At 45.0% G+C, this 22,823-nt stretch overlaps 1 protein-coding gene across 2 annotated transcripts; it reads right to left on the reverse strand.

The window, feature by feature from the left end:
• Positions 1-3,853: 3,853 nt before the first annotated feature.
• On the reverse strand, positions 3,854-22,129 carry RHOV (ras homolog family member V). Of its 2 annotated transcripts, XR_014528242.1 has the most exons (4): positions 21,647-22,129; positions 7,865-7,923; positions 5,119-6,687; positions 3,854-4,415 (listed from the first exon to the last, which is right to left on the reverse strand). XR_014528242.1 is itself a non-coding variant. In XM_083511908.1 (3 exons), the coding sequence occupies exons 1-3, from the start codon at positions 21,843-21,845 to the stop codon at positions 6,247-6,249; spliced, it is 699 nt and encodes a 232-aa protein (XP_083368034.1). In that variant the 5' UTR covers positions 21,846-22,129; the 3' UTR covers positions 3,854-6,246. The 2 variants fall into 2 exon arrangements, 1 of the variants encoding a protein (XP_083368034.1); XM_083511908.1 differs by having other exon boundaries at positions 3,854-6,687.
• Between the last annotated feature and the right edge of the window lie 694 nt (positions 22,130-22,823).

Consider the following 22,823-nt stretch of genomic DNA (forward strand, 5'->3'; position numbering starts at 1 on the left):
TTCCAAGACTGGTTAGACCAGTTTAGAGCATTGCAAGCTCTCTCACACACAGCGCAAAGGGCACAGTGTCAGCCTGGGAACCAGCATCACATGATGCAAAGGATGAGACTTGTCTCAGGGTTGAGCTTGAATCATTTCCCTCCCCCCCCCACCCCTTTCTTCACCCGCTTGCACAATGGACCTTCACAAGGGCAAAACAATACTGCACTTATCATTGTGCTGGGAACTTTTTGTCTAGCGCAGGAGGGACTGCAGTTTACATGATTCAGCAAGTTTCATTTAGGAGGCCCCAAGAACAGGATAATATGGCTTTCCGACAACCTCGCCTCCGGCCCTATCCTTACTGGAATCAAAGCCACGCTACAAATTGTACAGGAGGAGGAGCTTGTCGCCTGTGGGCCTCTCGCAACATTTGAGGAGGCGGTCTGTACTCCGTGGCCTGAGTCAGTGCTGTCCACTGGGATGATTATTGAATGCTGAGCTCAAGTCCAATTCAGCCAAAGATTTTCACCAACATGCACCTTCCTTCTCCTGCTATAAACTGAACTTTGGACTCCTCCTCCTCCCCCTATTTGACCCACATTCATCCCCACACCACATACAGGCTTTTGATACCTGTCTTAAACCAAGCTGAGTCACACTGACTGGCTGCCTCCATTCCCCTTCTGATCACAGTGTTACCACCTCTGGCCCAGTCACCTGATCTTGAAAATGCTATCAATTCTGCCCCAGACCTGATTCTACTGTCTCCTTGATCCACCACACCACTTGAAATGTGCCATATTCGTTGACAATTAAGAAGCAGATGAAGCCGATAGGGAGGGGGTACTGAAACACCAGATCCCAGGTGTCCCCACCTGTGAAATGGGTAGACTTGGTGGCTGCCCTCGCTCAAGCAAGTCACTGTGCCTAACTTAAGAGTTGGTTCGTATGTTCCTTGACTCACTCTGTAATTCCCTTATTTTCTGCTGTTGTATGCGAAGTGAGACTCAAGGCGCTCATCTTTAGTGAAAATCTTAAGGTGCAACTTTGTGACTGAGTGGAAAGGGAATGTGAATGTACATGTGCTTGCAAACTGAATGAACAAATAAAGAAAAATGAGATCCAGAAATCATCTTCATTCTGTTTCCCCATAGATGACATGTCATATACCTATGAAAAATAAAGAGTTTGTTGGCTTGCTTGCTTCTATAGTTTATATCTTACCAGGGTGGCTTATGAAATACAAATACAAATACAAATACACACACACACACACCAGCCACAAAGCACAGATAAAAGCACAAGACAGGTAATGCTGTTACTTATGGACAGTAACAAAAGCACAATCCACTGAAAGATCACAAAGAAGCAAGAAGCTTCCGAATTCATCAAAACTTTTCATCAGGCGGGAAGTTAAGCAAGCAAATTGAACAATGAAGAAAGAGCCAGGGATTAAAGGATGTTGGGGTGAAATGAAAACGCCCAAGTTAGTTCCTTAGTGTTTTGTGTAGATACATGAAATAAAAATGGTAAGATAACGAGCAGACTAATCTTTTATTATTTGAACGCATCATAGTATAATTGCCTGTTCCTTGAATTTTGTTTATAAGAGGGAAATACCCCCCAGGCTTCTGGGGGAAGTGAAGGACCATCCCAGTTGCATGTTATCTTAAAAGGCCCCCCCATAATTAGCACGGTTAAGTTAAGTTCCCTGTGGTCTCATCAGCATTTTTAACTGACAGAGGCTGGCTAAAGGACTCACTTCCTCACCACCAACCAACCTCTACATTTTGTCATGCATTGTAAATAAGGCTTGGAAGAAAAACAGCAGGAAGGGGGAATCTTTTGGAAGTTCTCAAAGCCTGGTCACACCCCACTTTAGGAAGAGGAACCCCACGGAACTGAACAATACTTGGTGTCCCAGGGCTTAATTTGCAGCCTGGGATCAGGAGGGGGAATAGGGTAGCTGTCCCAGCAGGAAACTGATGAGGTGAAGCCAAGCCTTTAAAGGGATGCATTCTTTTGTAGTGAAACAAATGGGCGACTGCCTAAGGTAAGCAAGGCATTTGCTGTGTTTTTCCCCACACTGCAATGCTAGAGTTGGTAAAACCGATACCCTCCTGTGAATAGCCCTGCAGACTGCCATCCCTGAATAAATTAGGTTTGCTATCAGGTGGGATTTATGAGGAATATTACTTAGCAGTCAGCTGCAGGACGCTGCCATTCACTTGGGTCTCACATTGGTGGGAGATTTTCAGCAAAAAATTCATAGCATAAAGACCGCTCTTTTTATGGAGCCAAGAGAAGGGGTTTCGTCTGCTAACTATAAAGCTGTGGAAAGAATGCAGCCAGTATCGGGTATAATCTGGAAAGAGTGTGCCCAGACTGAAACTGGCCCTTAGGTAGCCCTCACTCTGTGCCTTCTGCACCATGATTCAGCTGTATCGCATGGCTTAGCATGATTTGAAGAAGAGTCAATGGATGGGTGGCTTTATGCTGCAGGCAGAAAATCACATAAAACTGGATCTCTCTGGAGGTATTGCTGACGAGTGGCTGCCATGACGAGAAATCTATAGATTCAAGTCCTTTTTAACAAGCCATTATTATTTGCTCAGTTTCCACACTCCCATCTGCAATATGGAGACAATTAATTATTCTGACCTAGTTTGTTAAGGATTATAGAGATAAACAAATGTGAAACGCTTTGAAGTATGTTTTGTAAATGCACTGTCTTATTACAAACTCAGCTTTTATGTCTGTAATAAAGATAGTAAGAGATTTGGCACTTTAAGAGAGTTTTTTGAATTAGTAATATTAACTCTGTGAGATGAATGCAATAAAGATTTAAGAGATTTTGTACATAAGAATGCCATATGAATTACCATTATTGTTAAAAATATAGACCCTTTCTGTGGCCTAAAGGCTTTTATAATTGGGTCTACCAGCAAGTTTGGTTCAGCACAGGGGAACTGAGGAAGGTTATCAGTTTACTCTTATATGGAACACCATAAAAATGTTTCTTACAAACTAGATCCCCTACCTCAAGTGTTTTCCTAGGCTTGCTGTACTCCCAAAAGATAATGTTTGGTTTTTTTCAGTGAATCACTCTAAAGGTTCTTTGATAGTTTGCTATCACTCCCAGTCAGATATTGCTTCTCATCAGCTAGTCTGGAAAGCAGCAGTAGCAGCTGACACAGCAACTCTAAAATCTGTGTCACTGTGGATTTCCTTTAGAATTAAATACACCAAAAACAGAAACTCTCCCCCCTGGCTGCCGCCCAAGCAGCAAGGCATGCTGCAACTTGGCCAGGTCAAGTGACGGTTGGTTACAGCAGGATCAAAGTGCTTTGTCTATGTCTATTTTGCTGGCGTCCAAGTAGCTTGCTGTGAAATAATGATTTTATCAAAGTAATGGCCTTTGAGCACAGATACTCTTTCCTCTTGCCAAAAGAAATAATGCAGAAAACCGAACTGGTTGCACAGATGGAACTATTATAATAACACGACACTGAATTCCACCCAATGGCCTACTTTGTGTATGATGGCACCTGTATTATCTGTATTTATTAATTATGTCTGTACTGCTCCCAACAGTTTATTTTGCTTTTTGAGGGATATTTTGTGGCTTATTTATTTAGCAAACTATATAGAATGAGATCTTCAATAATTCAACCACACCTGTGGTTTGCCCAGTTTAATTTGGATCGCCGAAATTCACCTGACATTTTGCAACTTGTGTCTTGCTACTTCTGCAGGAAGAAAATGTTCTGTGACTCTTATTCATCGTCACTAGGCTTTTGCTACCTTGAATTCGTTTCCATTTAATCTGTGAAGGTATTTCCCACCAATGCAAATAATTCACAGAACCGCATTCATACTTAAACAAAACATCTTTATTTGGAAACAAAACAAAAGGTGTATGATACACAGTCACCAGGGCAATGGGAACAGGATTGAGGATCCTTTCTTTCCCAGGAAGAACTCCTTGGAATCCCTCCAATGCTACAAACATGAACTGACATCACCCATGCATCCTTCCCTAGTACTGCAGGAAAAGGGAAGCATGCTCAGTTCCTTTGAACTCCTGGTGTTGGCACTGCCTTTAAGATTCAGTCCTCAACACAGGGCTGCCATGATGTCCAACCTCATTCCAGGACCTCCCCCCGTGTACAATGGAAATGCATAAAGACCCAACATGCAACGTTTTCCACTTGTGCAGCAAAAGTGTGCCGTGCAACTCGAGAATAGCGATGATCAAGACCTGCTTCAAACACAGCACATTTCCAACATGCAAACTGTGTGCTGATCATCACACAAGGCGTACAAATGCTGGGAAGTCATGGCTGAGCTTCCCAGGGTATCCACTCGTAACAAAAAGGAAATACGCATGATTACCGCATGCGATGATCAATCCCTGATCTGGACGCTGTTTTCTGCCTGTGGAGACATCAATTGAATAAGCAAAGCCACTCAGGTTCCCGCTTCTCATTCACATTTTCCGAAGCCTGGCATTTAAGAAACTGGTGAATTCCAAAACACTTGTGTATTTGGTGACACAGTGCCACTTCTTTTTCTGTGCTGAACAATTTGCAGGCACTCTCACCTCTTCTACAAAGGTCCAGGCTTGCATTCAGATCCTTATCCAGAGGTGGGATCTCTGCTACTCCAGGGCTGCCAGAATTTCTGGCTCTCACGCTCCACCCATAGGTCGTAAAGACAGTTCTTTCCTGATACAGGAAGAACGACAGTCTCTCTCCTTGCTTTTAGTACAGCACATCAAAGATCTTATTTCCGTGACAATTCCCCTATTGCATCTTCCTTCATTTGAATCTGAGGTATGACTAACCATCAAGAGGTGAGGTCACTGAAGGGTTTCTTAGTGCAAAAAAACACAACCCTCTGCCAACATTATCTAAATCCCATGGCGACATACTCTCCTGTCTCTTGGTTTCTCTATGGCAGCCTGGTACAACTTCCACCAGCCTCAGCCAGCTGTGCTGATGGGACCTGGAAGTTCAAACATCTGGAGGGCACTACACTGGGAAATGCTCCTTTATGCCTCCCTTTCACCTTCCTTAAACTCCCTCTGTATCTCTGTCTGCCTCTGTCTCTCTCTCTCTTCTCCTTCATTCCTACCACCTCTCTGCCCTTCTTGTCACATGCTTCTCCTTTATTGTCATTTCCCTCCTATTTTATCTTCTCACTTTTACAATATTTGTTTCACACAACAGTGAAATTTTCCTACATTTCTTTCAAATGCACCCGGTCCTTTTTAAGATGGAAATATTCACATTTAGATGCTGGAAGGTTCCCTACCCTACCAAAAACCTTAAATACATTTTTGGTGGAACTGTTTTTTTTTTATTAAAAAAAAAAGTCCAATGAGGTCCAAAATGATGTACTGTATTGGAATAGCTTTGTGGAAGCATGGGGATCCTTCCGTGTCATTTCGCAAAAAATGCTTTGTCCTTTTAAGGATGTGCCACACAACTGATACTCCTTCATACAAAGACCCTGCTGTCTGGAGGACTTATTCCGCTTCCTGAAGCAGGACTGAAAGCAAAGTATAAAAGATACTTTTTCCTTGAGCAGGCCATGTTATTTGACATTGTTGTCTCCCAGGAGAAATCCCTCTATCCTTGCCTGTGCCTTGAAAAGGAGATATCAGCCTCAAGAATATATCTCAGGTTTAATCCCGTGAGGTGGAGGGCTGCTGCTTGGCTGAAAAAGGGACCACTTCAAATTATGGGGCAGGGCTGCGGGAAGGACAAGGCTGTGAGGGCACACCAGCACCCGGTGCTCCTGTCAGTCTGGCCCTGCAGCCCTGCCCTTGCCCCAATAAGCAGAAATGCCATTGTTGGGGGGGGGTAGCGGCCTGGCACCACCCCACTGCATTGGCTTCTCCTGGGTTTAAATAAGATGCTGTGAGGAGGTTCTGGAAACTGGTCATGCTGTCTGGGTATCTAAAATGACAGGCTTGGCTCTTCTTTAATACTGAACTCAGTACAAGAAGCTTCAAACCACCCCGGTTCTATTGAGATTGCATGAGCCATTTGGTATCCTGGCACTACTACACAAGTCCACTTCCTGTCTTCCAGGAAAGTTCTATCCCAACCCAGCAAATCCTGGGGCTCCAGGTCCCCTTGGCTCACGACATTCTCCTTGTTGGAGCCACTTTTTCATTCAGTTAGCCACTTTGCCCTCTGTGGCAGAAAGTGCAAAGTCCAATCCCGACTTCTAGGCCTCTTCATTCCCAAACCAGCTTCAGACAAAACAGAAGAACTTCTTCCACCGGCACTTGGAGAGAGTTTTTATTCCCTTGGCTGTCATTTTCTTTTCCTGTTGGGCCTTGTGCTCAACTGCGCTGATGATGGCTGTGTCAAAAACCTCCTTCAGGTTCTTTTGAGTCAGAGCAGAGCACTCGATGTAAGTCTGAGCCCGGATTTTCTCAGCCAGGCCTTCAGCCTGAGTTCTTAGCACAGGCCCGGCATGATAGTGGTCCAGATTGATCAACACATTGACGTCGTCCCGCAGATCTGACTGTGTTCCCACCAGCACCACAGGAGTCTGGGGATTGTGTGTCCGTATTTCAGGGATCCATTTCTCCATAATGTTCTGGAAGGATGTGGGATTTACAACACTGAAGCAGACCAGGAAGACATCTGTGTCAGCGTAACAGAGTGAACGGAGGCAATCAAAGTCTTCCTGCAGAGGAAAAATAGGAGATGTTGAATTTGGTTTGCGATGCATACCAGCAGAAACTAGCTGTGGCTGATAAGCTAGAGGGTTCCCATAAAATGTAGTAATGCTGTCTTTTCCACAAAGCTCTAAAGCAGGGGTCAGCAACCTAAGGCCCATGGGCCGGAAGTGGCCTGCGGAGGTCATCTGACTGGCCCCCGAGCTGCCCCCGAACTGAGTTACCTGCTCACGCGCTGCGCTAAACCAGCACAGGAACTTGCTTCTGTGGTGCCGGAAATCACATCTGCACACGCACAGATGTCAAAAATCGCGGGCGCACGCAATCCAGCCCACAGAGGGATCTCCGCGGGACCGATCCAGCCCAGGCAAGGTAAACCTTGCTGACCCCTGCTCTAAAGCATACGTTTTCATCCTTTGTCCCAGCAAACCTTCTCAAAACAATACAGTTTGAGCTTTCCAAGTGTAACCAAAGGGAAACAAAGACAACTTGGTAGCTCAGCCAGTCTCATAACAAGAGGGAGCTCAGCTTGGCCCATGTAAAAGAGAGAGACTTTAAGGTCCACTACAAAGAGGGATCTCGGCCAAGCAAAAAAAGCCAGTTGTTCCAATTAACGCTTGGGAAGCTTCTCTAGCAAGGGCTGCACTTCTATACAGAGGTGCCCCACATTTTCCAGTACCCTGGCTGTGGAGGCTTCAGTAGATTTCAATTCCTGGAGCCCTCAGTTCTAATGTTACCTCAAACACAAACTCATCAGGGGACAATACTGCATACCCTCAGCTGCGGTACAGGCTCTGTGTTTCACTGTCTGAGGCAGTATGTCTCTGAATACCAGTTCCGGCGAATCACAAGTAAGGAGAGTTTGGTTGCGTTTAGGTCCTGCTTGTAGGCTTCTGACAGGCCTCTGGCCACTGTGAGAACAGGATGCTGGACTAAATGGATCTTTGGACAGATCCAGCAGGGCTTTTTCTTAATTTGGTAAGATTGGCCTAGTAAGTCTGTAGTAAGGATTACAGGGGTGATGTATCTGAAACATCTTTAGAACTTGAAATGTGCTGTACAAGAGCAATTATTAACGCCACTCATAATTTCATTTTGACCCAGATTTTCACCACCTTCTTCCTGACATTATTGGCCCCCCATCAGAACTCAAACTTGTATTCTCCTTTAATTTATGAGTCTCACCTGTCCTGCAGTGTCCCACAGCTGGATACGAAGTGGGGCCCCATCTACCAGGACCTGCACTGCAAACAGAAAGAGAGAGAAGGTTGGGAGTGGGTAAGTGCTGGATATATTTCATACCTATCTACTAACATATCCCCTGTTTATATACCTAGGAGCTCTTTGAATGTGAGGAGCTGCACAGTGTCAAAAAGCAGCCATTTGAAAAGCAAGCGTTCCTTCATATGTCCAGCTACTCCCTTCTTTTGCTGCTCCACTAATGAAGGGATGGAACCAGCCATGAATAGCCAGCGTAGTTTATTGTCGACAGCGAAACTGTACCGGCGGTGAATTATTTGTGCAATGTTTGCAACAACACTGTTCCATAATTGCAGTATGGTTTTAAAAAACAACAAACCAACCTAGCAAGTTTGGATTTCAATACAAAGGCCTCTCCCTTGCAGGTTCCGTGCAATCCCTTTGCAGCAGGCCAGTTTTCTTCCACTAGTGCACAAATCCCAGTGACTTAGGCTGCGTATACACTATCCCATTTGAAGCACAAACACAAAGTTTTCTCAGTTTGGAATCATTCATGTCCAAACTCAACATGATGTTTTCAACCTAGGTTTATTCTAGATCATCCACAAGGATGGGTGGATGTAGTTACTTGATGCGCATTTGAAAACCTTGCCCTTGATTTGGTTATCCATGCCTTTTCCTCCCTGCACATGCCCCAGATAAAGAAAGGAGGAAGTGGTGATTGTTATCTTGGTATAACTACGTCATTGCACAGATGCAGATACACCCTCCATAGCCAGGACCGCCCACATCTATTTTCAAATGGAAACACTGCAGAATAATGCAGAAGGGGCCCTTGTATATAATATTGTCCAATTTTCTGGTTAGTGCAGAAATGCAGAGCTAGAGAGCATCTCGGTCTAGCCTCTGTTTGAAGACTATCTGTGAAGGAGAACTCTCTGCCCACCCTCTCTGCCCACCATTGCAGGGAGTTGGACTAGATGACCCCTCAGGAGCCCTTCCAACTCTGCAATTTTATGCTTCCAGGAACGTTGTCCTCTCTGCCTTCCACCCTACCAGTCCCAATGGGAGCCAGCCCCCACTGGAAGTATGCCACAGTTTTGTAGCTTCTCTTCGCGAGACAAAGAACAACACAGATGAGACCATGTAAGGGAGTGTGTGTGACAATATGCAAATGGAATGACTGATGAAGGGAAATATACCATGGAGGAATGTTTTTTTTTTTAAGTTTCATCTACCTTGAGCTGCATTAAACTAACTGTTACAGAGTGAAGCTGTGAGCAACAGGAGCTCTGGAACATTAATAGATATTGGGGGTAGCTTACAGAGAATGTAGAGACAGGGTAATAAAGAAAAACAACAACCCAAGACAAAATGCATAATTAGCAGGAGTGTGTAATCAAGAGAAGCAGACATCCTGTGCTAAAGGCAACAATAGCCCATACTTAGCACCAACTAGTGATATTGCCACTGTGTCCTTTCCTCAGCTGGGGTGTGTATGGGTTCTTTATTTTGTAGAGAAACAGGGTCAAACTTTTCTCAGGCTTTATGCCATTAGCAGGTGACCACAAACAACCCTGCTTCAGAATTTACATTGATCTACTGAGCAAAATAACTCTCCCTTCCTTGGGGCCTTTCAGTGCAGTGGGGCAAAGGGTGCCCTGATCACATTTTCCCCTGTGTCTCAGCTCCTTCCCCACCCCAAATCTCAATGACAATGGAGTAACTAGATGGTGCCTTTGTTCAGCCCTTTCTTTTCCCTTTTTTCCATGGTGAGATGTGCACTCCCACACAGGAAAGAGGGAGTGTAGTGAAATGTCCAATTTAAAAAATAAATAAAACTTTATGTGTTGAGGGGGAGGGAGGTTGTACCCAGAGGACACCACCCCCACTGACACTTTGGCTACCTCTGCAATAGCCGTTCCCACGAATGGAGGGGGGGCACTAATTTTTCCATCTACAAAATATTGCACATGGAGCACTTAGAAAATGTGAGATCTCCATTCTCAGAAGCACAAGTTTGAGGAGAGATCTGCAAATGCATCAAAGGATAAACAAACAGGCGTTTGGGGACTACGGAATCAAGGAGCATTTTGGGACTGCAGAAAAACAGAAACGTACTGAAATGGAGACAAGAGAACAAAACAGCACAGTCACAGTGCATTACAGTGGTACCTCAGGTTACAGACGCTTCAGGTTACAAACTCCGCTAACCCAGAAATAGTACCTCAGGTTAAGAATTTTGCTTCAGGATGAGAACAGAGATCGTGCGGCAGGGGGTGGCTCCATTAGCTAAAGTGGTACCTCAGGTTAAGAACAGACCTCTGGAACAAATTAAGTTCTTAACCCGAGGTACCGCTGTATTTCTGGAAAATCCTACACCACGGAAAGGCAGTAAGATACATTCAAAGTTACTGTTGAAGATCCCACAGTAGTTTAAATATTAAATAAGTAGGTTAGGGGATTTTGATTAAAGAAAAATGGAGTACAAACTCCTCCTAGGCATGGGACAATTAGAAAGGAGCCATCAGTTTTCACTGCAGTAATTTCATTACATGCTGCCTCAGCGGGCAGGCAGGCTCCTAGGGACTGAAGGCCTCCCAGCTGTCAACTGGGCTGGGCTTGGATATTCCTTGAAGTGCAGCCAAGGTGTTAAAGGTAGCAAGTGAGACACAGGGAAAGCCAAAACACTTTGGTTGGCTCAATGTGGCAAAACAGATACAAAAGCAGGGTCACTGGAATAGTCAGGGGTATTGGGAGTTGAAGTCCAACAATGTTAGGAGGACATCAGATTCCCCACTCAGGACTACGCTGGTGGATGTCTTGCCCTTTGCTGTTTATGTATGAACACATTACTGACAGAGTTAATGGTAAATTAAGCTTTAATATATATATTGTGTGTGTATAGATAGATGAATTACAAAAGAATGAGGCCTAGGATTCTGCAACAAACCCTTCCAGCTAGGTCTCACCTTCAGGAGTTGGTCTCCTGTTTCTTTCTAAGGGGCCATGTGCCAGATGGAACATACATGAGCACAAAAACAGGTAAAAAGGAGAGAGGCAGGGATAGCTCAAAGTCCTAGAGTGCCTCTTCAGCCATCAGAAGAGCTGGTGTGAAATACATCACTTCCTTATGGCTGAGCCCTGTTAGCATATCATAACTACAGAGAAAGAAGAGAAACCTGTTCCTGATCAAAAGATTCTACTTTGATCTTCAAGATGCTGAGCATTTCCCTCTTGGTGTCTCATTTCTAAATATTTGCCAATCCCATGGGTGGGGGTTAACTGGGAAATATATATGGTAACTGGCATGCACAGTGTTTGAGGGAGGATGCAGGACATGTGTAGGGGGGGTGTCCTGTTGAGCAAGCGGAAATAAGGCACCAACAGGATGTGGTAGTTGTATACTGCCCCAAATACTTTATCAGAAATTCATGTGAGAACTGTGAACCAATAGGATACAGACCATAAGTTCATTGGAGCTTTATTGCTTCTGTCACTTTGCAGCCTACCCTGTACATCAGGTTTGGGGGAATCTGTGGCCTCCCAGATGTTATTGGGATCCAACTCCTACCAGCCCCAGCCAGAATGGCATCAGTTAGGGATACACCCTGGACTAGGTGGTTTCAGGACAGTCCCTCAACTATTACTGCCCTCCATTCTGCTGAAGTAACTGCCTGTGCTTATCTCCGTCCCCTTATCTGGGTGAAGCCCAACTGGAAAAGAATCAGGAAAGAGGAAAGAGAAAGAAGTTGGGAGGAACACAGGTTCATTCGTAAATTATGGCAACAGAGAGAAGGGTACGTGGTGGCAGTGTGAAAAGGTGCAGAACTGTGACACCCCCCCCCCCCATTTCAGGGCATCCAAATGCATTTGGCCAAGCGTATAATGCACAGCACCTCGGTATGAGGAAGTTTGCTTCTTTTCTCCCCCATCACTACAATTTTGTAGGTCTCTCTAAGTTTAAACCTTGCATTGGCCACTCCTATACGCAATGGAAGAATTTCGGCATAACGGAGAAGCAGGCTAAACAGGATAGTTTGGTGGTTGAAGGTCAATATTTATGCATATTTCTGACCCCGAGTGACGAACTAACTTGAAATGACAGGTTATCGGTAGCTCAGATCTAAACCTGTATGCATGGGAAACTAATTTCTCACCAGGAAGCCTGTCTGGGAACTGGATATGAGAATCTGCACCAGAGGGGCTGAGCTACAGAGCAGCCTGGGGTGTTGGTGATGTAGCACCCACCCCACTTCTTGACGCAGCCTCCCTGCGTCTGAAGTAGCAGAGGTTCTCTCTAGGTTGTTTGTGACATGGACCAAGATCTGTGTTAGGGCCAATTTTCTGCTCTGCCTCAGGACATGATAACCATGGGGCTGTCTTTGTACACTGTATGCCTTCTCGGTGGACTGCCCCATGTTGCTTTTCCAAGTGGTGAATGGGCTGTTGAAATCCAGCCCTGAAGAGAAAGCAGATAACCATAGTAAAGCAATCAGCAAAATTTGACGGCAATCAGCAAAATTGCTCGTATCCACATTTCACTTGCTGCCACAGTTAATGCAAGTCCTGTGAAGGTGCTTAGAGCACTGTCTGCTTGAAGTTTGTGAGATCAGTTGTTGCTGCCTGAGGAGGGACAGGACCCTGGAAGGAATCAGGCCCATTGCATTCTCTCTTTGCTGTTTAAGCAGAGATGGATAGGGAGCACTTAATGCCTCACTTATGGAGGAGAAGATGCCCACGGCATTAAAGGACGCAGTGGTGCATCCCCTCCTGAAGATGGTCTCCCCAGAACCTGAGGTTTTAGATAACTACCACCCAGTTGCAATAATCACTTACTGGGCAGGGTGATTGTGTGGTGGCTGCTATCCCTGGATACAGCAGATTATCTGCACCCATTTCAGCTTGGCTTCAGATTTGAATATAGCATTGAAACAGCCTTGGTCACCCTGGTTGATTATATTTGGGAGAGTGACAGACAGAATGGTACCCAGTTGAGTCTGTTGGACGTTTTGGCTATGTTTCATACCACTGACCATAATATCCTCCTGGCGTAGGAATTGGGGGCACTGTGTTATGGTGGCTGTTTCTATCAATAGGACCATTACCAGAGAATAGCATTGGAGATTTTCTGCTTAGCCGTGGTGCACTGTGGGGCTTCATCTTGTATTGAAGAAGAAGAAGAAGAAGAAGAAGAAGAAGAAGAAGAAGAAGAAGAAGAAGAAGGAGGAGGAGGAGTTGTTTGGATTTGATATTCCGCTTTATCACTACCCTAAGGAGTCTCAAAGCGGCTAACAATCTCCTTTCCCTTCCTCCCCCACAACAAACACTCTGTGAGGTGAGTGGGGCTGAGAGACTTCAGAGAAGTGTGACTAGCCCAAGGTCACCCAGCAGCTGCATGTGGAGGAGCGGGGACGCGAACCCAGTTCACCAGATTATGAGTCTACCGTTCTTAACCACTTCACCACACTGGTAAAGGACTCGTGGGTGGTTAAGTCCAGTCAAATTCGACTATGGAGTGCTGTGCTCATCTCCGTTTTCAGGCCAAGTGAGCTGGTGTTTGTCCACAGACAGCTTTCTGGGTCATGTAGCCAACATGACTAAACTGCTTCTGGCACTACAGAACACTTTGATAGAAGTCAGAGCTCACAGAAACGCCATTTACCTTCCCATCGCAGTGGTACCTATTTATCTACTTGCACTGGTGTGCTTTCAAACTACTAGGCTGCAGGAGCTGGGACAGAGCAATGGGAGCACACCCCATCGCAAGGATTCAAGCCGCTGACCTTCTGATTGGCAAGCCCATTAGGCTCAGCGGTTTAGACCTCAGTGCCACCCACGTCCCTATCTTGTATTATTAAATGCTTCTATGAAAATGCTGGGTGGTGCTGGGGGTTTGGAGTGTGGCTTCATCAATATGCAGATGACACCTGTTAAGAACACCCACTCTGTATTTCACTTGCATCTGAATCAGGGAAGCCAGGCCAGTGTGTAGAGTCAGTGATGGGCTGGACGAGGGCCAACAAATTGAAACTGAATCCTTATTAGGTGGAGGTGCTGTGGATAGTAACAATATATACATAAATTTGCTTTGTCGAATGCCATTATCTTCTCTCTGGTCACTTACCAGGGAGAAGGTAATGGCACTTACCACTCACAATCTGTTACAGTGGTACCTCTGGTTACAAACTTAATTCGTTCTGGAGGTCTGTTATTAAGCTGAAACCGTTCTTATCCTGAGACGAGTTTTCGTTAATGGGGTCTCCTGCTGCTGCCGGCGCGCAACTTCCGCTCGCATCCTGGGGCAAAGTTTGCAACCAGGAGCAGCTACTTCCGGGTTAGCGGAGTTTGTAACCCAAAGCGTTCGTAACCAGAGGTACCACTGTATTCTAAAGGCAGCCACTTCCCACAAGTGTTAGCCTTGTTGTTGCAAGCCTACATGTGTGTGTTTGTGTATGTGGTTCACACAACAAAGATATGCTGCCTGCAGACAGCCTCCAAACATTATAATTTGGGTTCTGGGAAAACGTGATTATTTCCATAAGAGAAGCCTAACCCTGACAGAAGGGCAGTGGACAGTGCATAAAAAAAAACGAAAGACAACTCTTTTGAGAAGCTTGTGGAGTGAAACTCCAGTGAGGTTCCAGTTACAGATAGGTAGCCGTGTTGGTCTGCCATAGTCAAAATAAAAAAAGTCCTTCCAGTAGCACCTTAAAGACCAACTAAGTTAGTTCTTGGTATGAGCTTTCGTGTGCATGCACACTTCTTCAGATACACAGATACACTTCTTCAGTGTATCTGAAAAAGTGTGCATGCACACGAAAGCTCATACCAAGAACTAACTTAGTTGGTCTTTAAGGTGTTACTGGAAGGAATTTTTTTATCCAGTGAGGTTGTTATTCAGCAGACCTTAGTGTGGGTTTTGTTTTTTTTAGACAACTTATTCAGGTGTATAGCTGATCAGATTTGACCATGTGCCTCAGACCTTTTCTTGCTCATAAATAAGATGATAATTTAAGTTTAGCCATGTATTGCAGCTTGGCCTGGGAGGCCGAACTCATGACAATGTCCTTATGGACTCTAATTTGATCTTCACCCTAATTTGAGGCAGCCCCTACATATTTAAAATTAATTACTATTTAAATATGAATACAACACATCTTGCCATAGTGGGGAAGACCAGGACCTGCATGTCTGCTGCCCAGCTGCTTTCAATGTTGAAGGGCAGCTCCAAGACCCCAGCTGTACTTTCTGATGGGATTTTTAGTCTTTAAACCAGATTTGGACTGGGCAGCCCTTGAAACGAAGGGCACCTTTCAACAGAGGACCATTCCTCTGTAAAGCAGGGCAGATGGCCACCCTACCATAGTGTGGACATAGCTTGGGCACGGGAACCAGGGATCAAATAAGTGCTTACCTATGAAAACTCATTGGCTGTCTTTAGATAAGTCACTATCTCTCGGGCTGCTATTGTGTGAAGAAGAAAACGAGATAAGGGTGCATTGTATCCTGCCTTGAGTCCTTGGAGGAGTGTCAAAAACAAACAAACACATTTCAAAAAGAAGATTGCAAAGCCTGTTTTGTGAGCACCGGGAACAACCGAGGCACAGGGCAGAAAGAGCAATTAAGCTGCTGTTGCCATATCTTGCAAATAAATTTGAAGATCAGGAAGATAGCCATATACAATAGCCCCTAATCAGGATGAGGCCTTGCCTGGTCTCCCAAAGGTTAGCGATCAGGTGTTGTCGAATCGGGTGTGGAGCAAAGCGGTCACAGCCTTCACAATATTAAATACCCAGCCCCCCCCCCCCAGTTGCCAGTGAAAGGAAACTGCTTCTCAACAGAAAAACTGAGGCTCCTTTGCACCCGTGGCCAGGAATTGTAGTGGCACCTCTGAAGCCAGGTGAGAACATGGACCAGAAACTCAAAAAGTGGAGAGGCATGAGGCGAGATTTCTGCGCTGCCATCCACCCTGCCCCGACCAGTACCCCAGGCAGCGGTGGCAACCTAACCAACCACTAGGTTTGCCCCTGAACATTTATATACTCCCCTCAACCATATTAAGATTTCAGGACAGTGCAGAAAATAACAGATCAATTCAGTAAAACACAACAATAAAAGCAACAGGTGAAACCTGAAAATAGATGAATGATTCTACTAAATGACCACCAGCGGAATGACCGCTGACATATGAAATTGGTGTCTGAGTCACAGTCTGCCTGCCATCTAAACATTACACATGCTCCCAATTAAAAGAACAGAGATATCGCCTCCAGACATTCTCAGCCTATTTGCACTAGACTACTCATTTTTTGAGGGGAGTCTATGTGCAGAGCAGGGGGAAGGTTCAACTTTGAATGCCTGCTGAAAACTTTTCTGTTCCGTGAGGCTTGTGCAGGCAATTAAGAATACATTTTTATATGGCTTCTATAGTATGGTTTCATGTATAATTGTTGTAAACCGCTCTGATTTTTTTTATGACTAGCTGGATGTAAATAATTTTTTCCCCATTTTATTTATTTATTTATACTTTACAAGTGTATACATTTCATTAATTTTACATTCATTTTGACATTTCAAAACTTGACTTACCGCCCCCTCTTTCTGTGGTTCCTTTTTTTTAAAAGTATCTTCTGCATATCCAAATTAAATTAATTTACTCATTTATTCATCTTCTCTAAATATATACTCTTATAAAACTGCAGGTTGTTACAATAATCCTGCCAAAGTTTTTATCTGTTTATAATTTACCTGTAAATATTCAATAAACCATTTTCATTATTTTATTTTAATTTTTTTATCTTGATTACTTATTCTTCTGGTAAGTTTCACCATTTCTGCATATTCCAAGCTGTATGTAAATATTTTATAAATAACGAAAGAAATAAAATAAAAGGTGAAACTGTTTTACAGCCAGATCCTAAGGTAAAAGTCAGCCTCAATTCTACTGAGCACTCTAAAGCCTTCAAAGTCTTTCAAATACATAATCCTTGCAACCATCCTGTAAGGTAGATTTCTCACCCCATTCATTATGCAGACAGGAGGCTAAGCAAAAGAGAGTGCCACCTAGTGAGATTAGAGCAGAGGTGAGATTCAAACTGGGGCCTAGTTTAGCTAAGGTTTAGTTTCTTTACTTGCTCCACCCCTTTTACCCTACTTCAAGCAGCTCAATTAAAACATGCTTGAGATGTACACCCTTTACTCCCACAGCTGCCCCAAATATCTGTGAAGATGTGTTCTACTTATTGCAGGCTGATATACTACCACTGTTTCCAAAATATAAAGAGACAGACTTTTTGGAAACTTTCAAAGGGGCTGGCGGAACCTAACCAAATTGATACCAAATCATTTTCTGACTGTTTCAAAAGAGAGCTTCAGAATTTTGCGATTTCGTTTTCCGGTTTGCAATGGTTTTATCCTTGAATTTTTATTTGATTGATTGATTGGTTGGTTGGTTGGTAAGCTGCCCTGGAACATTTGGTGAAGAGCAGACTTCAGGTACAATTAAAAAACATAAATAAAATTCCATGGGCTTTACCCTCAGGTAAATGGATTGCAGCCATTTCTTTCTAAACCCCCATCCTCTCCCTGTTTGTTGTTGTTTAGTTGTGTCTGACTCTTCGTGGCCCCATGGACCAGAGCACGCCAGGCACTCCTGTCTTCCACTGCCTCCCACAGTTTGGTCAAACTCATGTTGGTAGCTTCGAGAACATTGTCCAAGAACACCCTGTTTACTCAGAAGTAAATCCCAATGTGTTCAATAGGGCTGGCTCTCAAGTTAGCCTGCATGGGATTGCAGCCTTTGCAGGATGGGTTAAGGAAGGCTGCAAGGAAAACGCATTGTGCTCTGATACCTTAAAGCAATGGCCTACTTCATCAAAAATGTTTGGTTGACATTTTGTGCAGGGTTCCAACATGAAATCTGCTACAGTCTTTTAAGACCCAAGAATGTTCCAATCCCTTTTTGACTTTGGAACCATCATTCCACACAGCTGCCTCCTGGCATCTGAAATGCTCCATCCCAATTAGAGATACAATAAACACTCCCTCCTCTTTCCACAGGTAATCTCTTTGCCTATGCAATTCACAGGCAATACTAGGAGAGTCCTCACACCTGGTTCTCACCTGCTGTGCCTTTTGCTCCCTTCTCCTTACAAGGCATCCAGACTGACAGAAACTCTCTTGAGGCGGGGACTAATGGCCTTTGAAGAGCCTTGAGAGAGTGTGGGGCAGGGCAGGCCCCAATGGGGTGAAAAGGCTGGGAGCCAGATAATTGAGACACACATGGCAACAGCTAGTGTTCTAATAAAATCCTTTTGAAGCCTAAAATTAATTCTTAATATTGAAAGAAAGACAGTTGTGTTTGAAATAAATAAGCCCAGATGTTTAATTTTGCACTGTTTCAACGCCGATGCATTTGCTGTCCCTTTAGGAGGAATGGCAGGAAAGAAATGTAATATATAAATGAATAAATGTTCAATTCCATTTTTTGAAAATGCATCTGTTGACCGTAACAATGATGAAATTGGACTTTCCAAATAGAAGAACAAACAAACTTGGTTCCTTAACAACTTGGGTCCAGAGCATCTCAAGGACTTCCTGATCCCGTATTATATTGGCAGAGACTTTTGGCAGGGAAAGGGGGTGATTTCCCTCATTGGTGGTTCCCCAGGTGCCCGACTCACACCTATGGCTTTGATCCTGTATATCTGAAGAAGAGTCTCCACCCATATCATGAGATCCAGCTCCAAGGGCCTTCTGGCGGTTCCCTCATTGCGAGAAGTGAGGTTACAGGAAACAAAGGAGAGGGACTTCTCAGTAGTCACTCCTGCCCTGTGGAACACCACCCCATCAGATGTCAAGGAAATAAACAATTATCTGGGTTTTAGAAGACATCTGATGGCAGCCCTGTTTAGGGAAGTTGTTTAATGCTTGGTATTTTACTGTGAAACATACTGAGTAGTGGTATGGAGTAGTGGTTAGAGCATCGGACCTGGGAGATCAGGATTCAGATCTCCACTTTTTTCTCCAAGGAGCTCAGGATGGTGTACATGGTTCTTCCCTGCCTCATTTAATCCCCACAACAACCCTGTGAGGTAGGTTGGGCTGAGAAAGACAGCGTCTGGCCCAAAGTTACCCAGTGAGCTTCATGGCTGGGTGGGGATTTGAAGCCTGGTCTCCCAGGTCCTAGTCCGACACTCTAACCACTTTACTGTTCCAGTGGAAATGTATGCCACCATAGTAAAATCATGCCTGATCTTATTCCCTAAGAAGTACAGAACTCAGAGCATGTTCTGTCAGTTGGCAAACAATCCCTCCAAATGTCTACTTCTTTTTCTACCTTCCATATGATCCTTCCTGCATTTCCAGTTCAGTGCCCTATCACATGAGCTGCAGTGTGGGAAACCTCCTGTCTGTACAGAGCTTAAGGCAATCCAGCCCCACGTGCTATGGGGAGTTTCATCCTAATAAATGAATTACTAACACAGCTTCAAATGTCACAACTGCTCTCTCCTCTTTTCCTATGCTTGAACTGGAAACACAATCTCTTGAGGTTTGCTCTCCCAATTAGAAACACCCAAAACCAGTTGAACAGTCTTCCACAGTTAGCTAAGCGAGAGTGCTGCCACCCATGTTTCGGGTAGAAGACCAAACCTGTTTCCTTTGTATTTTTTTTTAGGGTTCAAGATGTGTCCATTTGACAGCTTTTTAATTTTCTTTCAAAACCTCTTAAAGATATTGACACTGATTCAATATTGGTGGGACTATGTAAGATACATATGGCTACTGGTGCTTTAAATAATGGCCTCATTCACACATCACTTTAAATCACACAGAAGCTTAATTATAGTTTAAAGGTAAAGCTTTCGTTGCTGCCCTGCTACCAGGAGCTAAGCCATGGTTAGGCTTAGCTTTACAACCAAACCAGGGCTCGGGTTTTTCCAGTGGCGTAGCGTGGGTTGTCAGCACCCGGGGCAAGGCAAGTAATTTGCGCCCCCTAACCCGTGGATTTGCACCCCCTAACCCATGTATTTGCGCCCCCTAACCCGTGGATTTGCGCCCCCTAACCCTAACCCCCAGATGTTGCGCCCGGTGCGGCCGGCCCCCCCTGCACGCCCCATGCTACGCCACTGGGTTTTTCTCTCCCAAACCATGAACAAACCTTGGTGACAGTTCATGGTTTATCTGTAGAGACACAAACCACAAGCCCATCCAACTTTGATGAATGAAGTGGTTGTACAGTGGTACCTTGGGTTACAGACGCTTCAGGTTACATAAGCTTCAGGTTACAGACTCCGCTAACCCATAAATAGTACCTTGGGTACTTTGCTTCAGGATCGTGGGGCGGCAGCAGCGGGAGACCCCATTAGCTAAAGTGGTAAAGGTAAAGGGACCCCTGACTATTAGGTCCAGTCGCGGACGACTCTGGGGTTGCGGTGCTCATGTCACTTTATTGGCCAAAGGAGCCGGCATACAGCTTCTGGGTCATGTGGCCAGCATGACTAAGCCACTTCTGGCGAACCAGAGCAGTGCATGGAAACGCCATTTACCTTCCCACTGGAGCAGTACCTATTTATCTACTTGCACTTTGACGTGCTTTCGAACTAATAGGTTGGCAGGAGTAAGGACCAAGCAACGGGAGCTCACCCCGTCGCGGGGATTCAAACCGGCGACCTTCTGATCAGCAAGCCCTACCTAGGCTCTGTGGTTTAACCCACAGCGCCACCCACGTGGTACCTAAAGTGGTACCTCAGGTTAAGAACAGTTTCAGGTTAAGAACGGACCTCCAGAATGAATTAAGTTCTTAACCTGAGGTACCACTGTAATTCCTTCCCTTTCCCCCAACCTCGCCTGCACCAGCGCATAGCTAAGTTTAACTGTGGCTTAAAGCAACAGGCAAAGAAGGCCACATACTAAGCATTTATAGGAAAGCAGCTTTTCTGGGAGGAAGTGCCACTTAACTTCTCAGAGCAGACATGCATTGGGGTTGTGGTGCCAAAGAAGTTTTGTAAGGGATCAGGTTAAATTGCTTCCCAATCTATTTCCTGTACAGATGATCACCATCTGATTGCTGCAACCGGCTTGATATGATATGATACTGGGCTCAGAAGGCTGGTTGTTTGCAGCTGCAGCCCCTTCCACTACAACTCCAATTACACCCAAGAAGAGAAGATCCAAAAGTCTTTGCTTGGAACAGAGAACACGTGTAGGCCTCCCCCTCATTTTCTTCTGGCAAAACTCCCATTTGAAAGAAGATATTCAGTAGGCAAAGTTTTCCCTGTCTCTGCATCTGCCTGCTGGAGATAGCTTCACCTGGTGAATTTCTGCCTCCCATGCTACTATTAAAGGCACAGCGGGTGGGGGGGGGGAGAAAAAAGCAATCCTTTCCATGCTTACTTAATTGCTTCTTAATATGTATGTATATATTTTTTTAATCCCCACTCAGACTTCTTACATTGCAAACCATATTAAATTACAACATCCTATTCTAATAAAACACAGTCATTTAAGCCAGCAGTTTAATAATATGTATCTCGATATATATCTCAATAATATACATCTCAATATATCTCAGTTGTCACACATGCCATTGCTCTATTAATTATGAACTTTGTATCCCACTTGTCACTGTGAAAGGTCTTATGGCAATTAGTCAAGAACGCAGAGTGCCAAAATGACAACAGACCACCGTGTACCCCATTGTGGCAACATGTACCCCAACACATATCAGGAAGGAAGGAGCTGCCCAGGTTGCGCTCTGCTTACCTGAGAAGGTGTCCAGCGCCGTGGGCTGGTACTGGTCTGGGTATCCGTTGGTTGTGTAGCTGACAATGAGGCTGGTCTTGCCGACTGCCCCGTCTCCTATGAGGACACACTTGATGCCCAGCTCGGAGCCGCTGCCTCTGCTGGGGGTGCTGCATCTTCTCAAGGTGGGCGAGTAATCCAGTATCTCCTGGGGGGGCATCGCTGGAGGAGCGAGAAAGGGGACACTTGGCGTCCCTCTTTTGAAACAAAAAATGATGCGATTGGATATTTAGTTCTTCTGGGCTTAAAAACACCACCACAACTGCCAAGCAGGAAGAAGTGAGAGCCAAACGTGGGTCAGTCACTCTGTTCCCACGCGCAGTGGTAGTATCTCATTTTCTGGAACTGCATCCCTTCAGGTGTCCTGGGTCTGGAGCAAAAGAGAGTTGCACCCGGGCCGAGGACTCCACCTTTTCACTTTGCATTTAACTCCCGAGACCTGTAATGGTGTTTTTTTAATTCTTTAAGCCACCCAGAGCAGCTGTGATTTGCATGGGCCCACCCCCTTTCCCGGTAACCTGATGCTGCCTTATAGGTGCTTGAGCAAGCGCCCAACTCCCAGCCGCCTTTCCTCCTTTTCCTAGCACTTACTGAAGGTGCTGTTTGTGGCAAACTGCTGGACTGACAGACACATGGGGGTAAGGTGGAGTGAAGCGCCGTCTCGCACAACAGACAGACAAACAAACAAACAAACAAACAAACAAACACAAACAAACAAACAAACAGGTGAAACAGTTTTGCTACTGTGGCTTCTACCTCCACTGTCCGAAGCAGTGCTGTTGTGGTCAGATTCTGTTTACAGGCTTCCCATGGGCATCTGGTTCGCACTCAGCCATGAAGCTCACGGGGTAACGTCTCTCATGGACTCTTAGCCCTACCTACCTCACGGGGTTGTTGTGAGGATAAAACAGGGAGAGGGAGGTACAAGCAGGGACCACCCCCTCTTGCAAGGAGGCTTTAATCCCCTCCCTGCTAGACTTAGCAGCCAAGAGTCCACCTCCCTGAGCCTTACTAACTGAAACTTATCCAACAAAAAAGGACCACACAATGCTCTGGACACCCCTTGAGATTCATCTGCTATAACAGTGGAGTCAAGGTCCTGGCAGATGCAAACGATTTTTTCTCTCGCCAACGCTGA

Source organism: Podarcis liolepis, assembly GCF_965112155.1.
Source record: "Podarcis liolepis genome assembly, chromosome: 1".
Lineage (NCBI taxonomy): Eukaryota > Metazoa > Chordata > Lepidosauria > Squamata > Lacertidae > Podarcis > Podarcis liolepis.

Bases quoted from the DNA above. Each gene is read 5' to 3' on its own strand.
- RHOV (XM_083511908.1), bottom strand. From the start codon at position 21,845: ATGCCCCCCCAGGAGATACTGGATTACTCGCCCACCTTGAGAAGATGC. The intron at 7,924-21,646 runs GTAAGCAGAGCG...TTCTGTTTGCAG, and splicing joins GGCGCTGGACACCTTCTCAG to TGCAGGTCCTGGTAGATGGG. The intron at 6,688-7,864 runs GTGAGACTCATA...TTTCCTCTGCAG, and splicing joins TGTGGGACACTGCAGGACAG to GAAGACTTTGATTGCCTCCG.